Source organism: Limulus polyphemus, unplaced genomic scaffold (assembly GCF_000517525.1).
Source record: "Limulus polyphemus unplaced genomic scaffold, Limulus_polyphemus-2.1.2 Scaffold8349, whole genome shotgun sequence".
Taxonomy (NCBI): Eukaryota; Metazoa; Arthropoda; class Merostomata; order Xiphosura; family Limulidae; genus Limulus; species Limulus polyphemus.
This window is the reverse complement of record NW_013673959.1, coordinates 8,820-12,802: the sequence shown is the minus strand read 5'-3', so window position 1 is coordinate 12,802 and position 3,983 is coordinate 8,820. Positions and strand designations below refer to the sequence as shown.

At 32.5% G+C, this 3,983-nt stretch overlaps 1 protein-coding gene across 2 annotated transcripts in view; it reads right to left on the bottom strand.

The window, feature by feature from the left end:
- The window catches only part of LOC111083145 (serine dehydratase-like), a 25,198-nt gene that overhangs the window by 12,915 nt on the left and 8,300 nt on the right, over window positions 1-3,983 (bottom strand). For both annotated transcript variants that reach the window (XM_022379432.1, XM_022379433.1), the window contains exon 3: window positions 968-1,196. In XM_022379432.1, coding sequence (XP_022235140.1) covers window positions 968-1,196 — 229 coding nt within the window. The remainder of the gene's footprint in view (window positions 1-967; window positions 1,197-3,983) is intronic.

Below are 3,983 nucleotides of genomic sequence, written 5' to 3'. Positions count from 1 at the left end.
GAGCACAAGAGACGTTACAGCGTTTGTTTAGCACGATTGTTGAAGTTGAGTGTATCGGTAAAGTTATATTCGGAAAGAATAAACCAGTTTTATTAAGTAAATACTTGTGTCGCTAAAGTTTCATCGGAACGAAGTTACGGGAAGTTAATTAACAAACGGAGACGTAACAATATATTTGGCAAAATTTTCCCATTGTGAAACAATGCTGCTATCTAGCAACATTTGAAATTGTTAAATGAATTTGCAAAGCATCTTTTATCAGATTATTTAAAACTTTTTCCACCACTGATGCAGGATTAATAGGCCAATAATTACTGGGACAGTTTTTATTACCTTCCTTGAAAATAGGAGTAACGTTAACTGACCTCCAATCTTCTGGAACCTGCTCAGTATTCAAAAAATTAGAACAAACTGCCTCACATATACTGTGTAGTATCCCATATACATTACCTTGCATTTGTTTTATAATTTAACTTCTTCAAAACCCTTGGATAAATATTATCTTGTCTAGGAGCTTTATTGTTCATTAAAATTTCCTAGAGAGCAAATGTCACAATTTTCATACTAGAGGAGATTGAGGACTTGTTTAAATATTTTCTTATAAAATTAAGTTATAACTTATACAACTTTAAAATTTGATTTACTAATTACATTTTGATGCCAAGTTTATTCACATAAAAAAGGTTGTGACATGCTCATTTGACCTACCCATTACAAAAGGGTTAAATTTCCCAATTTAGAATATACTATGTGAAGCCAATACCAAACAAAAGTGATGTTTAATGAACTACCCCATTGCATGGAAAGGAGTTAAATAGTTTCAGTAGTTGAATTTCAGCATCTAAAATCTTTGTTTATTTATATTAAATAAATATTAAGTTATATACCAATTACTTAGAATCTGAAATTCAAAATATGTGACATTAAGAGTTTATCATTAAATACAAACACTACTTTGAGAAAGTACCTAAAGTCTTTGCCAGTTCTTGTGCTTTTTCATCAGCAATATTCCATACACTTCCATGCCTAATCACATCAATGCCATCACCAGCTAAAGCATCCACAATATTCTGTGATGTAACTTCAGGTACTATGATAGTTGCTGAAAGGTTAAGTTTGTTTGCAATGTACTTCACTGCCAACCCTGCATTTCCACCTGATGAACTGATTAGTTTTTTGTAGCCCTTTTCAACAGCCTGCAAGTGAGTAAAATTGGAGTAATTTGCTTACAGTTGTACCTAATGCATAAAATCATGGGATAATATTTTCAAATCTAATCAAATGTAACATGGTTAGTCATTTGTGTTTGTATTAGGTAATACACCCCATAAGACAGATTGAGAAATAGTCTTCTGTCCTATGTACACAAATACTGTTGTACATGAGTGCTCTGAATTTTGTGGCAACTTTTAACTCATAAATTAATTATATTTCATTAATGCTTGCATTCATGTTAGACCAATACATTGTAAGCACCCAAGATGCACGTAATTTTAAGTTTCATTAAAGTTTTATTTAATTTCTTTCAAATACTTCAAATAAAAAATAAGAAATCTGTTAAAATGTTTTACACATGAATTTAACACATTCCATTCAATACCAATCATAGAGAGCATATTAGTTACTACATTTTTGTTTTCTTACTAGTTATAACAACCACTAATCCATACAGATCATACTTTGTGAAATCAAATACTTGATTACAGATAAAGTACACTATAACTAAATTTTATTTTAATCATTAATTAAAGAAAAGGAATTCATAAAGATTGGAATTCACATTAATAAACTAATCTAATAGTTTTTATACATACAAGGGCAGATTAAGGGTAAGACGTACCTGAGGTTAAAGTTTTCTACTGGGCCTATCATGATTGTAACTAAAGACTAAGGTAAAAAAACAACTAACCCTCAAGATATGTTTTACTTTTGAAAACAATGGGAAAATAATACCACCAGATATGCAATACTAGTCTTCAAATTAATGAACAATATTAGACATTTCTTGAATAGGAAAAGAGGTACTCTAATGCAATAAATATTGGCATTTGGACAGAAGGAAATCACATACAAAAGTGCCAGTGCATTTAGCATGTAAGCATAATTTTGCATTTAGTTTCAGTAAATTGTGGATCGAAGTGCATTCTTTATCCTTTTTAGAATTGAGAATGGTCTTTCTTCTGAGAAATTGCTTGACATAAGGCATAGGTACATCCTTAAGATTATCAGAACATTTAGGAAACTGATTTCGGAGATTAGTCACAAATATATCATTCTTAGCATACTTTATTCCTTAAATTCTGATGGTTTTTCAACAAACCCAGCCTTGCAAAGGGCATCAAATTGAACAATAATTATTACAATTTCTTCCTCTGTGCAACCCTCCAAGACCTTAGCATATGTATTAATCAGTTTTTGTGTCATTTTGGAGGTCTTCTATAGGCATGAACTCTGTAAATTTTATAAAAAACAAATTTCCAACTGACATTTTGATATGCCATTATTTTGTTGTCTAGTTTAAGTGGGAGTTTGTCAATTATTGTAAAGAAAGTCTGAACTTATACTGAGTAAAAGGTAAAAAATCACTGTCCTCAGCATCCCTTTCATCCCATTGCTTATTTCTCTTACTTTTCTTTGACCTTTTGCACCCTGAAAATTATTTACCCTTTTCCTTATATTCAGGAAACGAATCTTGTAATTTCTGCACAAATGTTTTGAGAGATTTTTATCAGATGAAATGCTGTACTGATATAATTTGGGAGTTTTATAATGATTGATTTGTCTTGTGAAATGTCTCCAAGATAATGATCCAAAATTCCATTATTATACCTTTTTCTAGTTATTCCAAATGTAGCACAAGACTTCTTAACTCCAAAAAAAGCACACTTGATACTCTTTACAGTCATTGTCTGTAATGGAAGTGATGACTTGCATTATGGTTGTGTACTCCATTTTTAAGAGTTGCATTGCATCTGAATGAGCACTACATTTGTGTCTGATAATCACTTTATCATTGGGAACCCTAGTTTTTCAAGCACGTTGTGTAGGTGCTTCTACGCGCAGGCTGAAGCTGAGAATAACACATAAAGTTCATGAACAAAGAAAAAGAATAAACAAGCTTCAGTACAGCAGTCCACAGTGCATTGTCCAACCAAATTGAGCAAATGAGCACAGCAGAGAACACAGTCTGCTAGAGGGTTCTTCTCTCTGATAAAGGCATGCATGCCAATATATTTGCCACTCATATTCGATGTGTTATCATAAGACTGCCAATGACAATCTTGAATTCTTATATTATTCTTTTCAAGAAAGTTACTGAGTACTGTAGCAATTTATGCTTCTGTGTGATTGTTTATAAGTATAAATGTAGCACATCTCTCTATAGGGTCATCATATAAAACATATCTAAAGATTATTGTCAGTTGATCTGTGTGGGATATGCCTGTAGTAGAATCAAAAGACACTCAATATTACTTGGGTGATTTGATTTCCTGGATAATGGTGGTGAGAACTTCTTTGTGTAGGATTTCTATGAATTCATCACAAACAGTTGAGGATAAGTATGAAACATGAACTTTTTCCTTATTGTGTGTTTCTGAATGTGTTCAGCAAGAAATGTGTCCCACTCAGCCATTAGCTCCAGTATTCCAATATAATTACTGTTATGCACTAAACCGACTATTTCATCACTTTCCCTGAATGCTAGCCCTCTCGATGATAGAAACTTTATGATGGAGAGAATGTGCTCTAGAATATGGTGCCAGTACTTTTTCTCTGACTCCATCTGCCCTGTTAGTGTTGTCAATTTGTCTGCTTTTGGTTTTACAAATAACAACTTTGATGATGCAGCTACTTTGTTTTATGGTAACTAAAGCCCTGTTGCGTCATCGAGATCACGTGACAATTCTCACGCTATCTTGTTTCTAGAACTATCATGTACTTTGGCGAATGTTTCTACTTCTTGCTTAGAAATAGGTTACGCT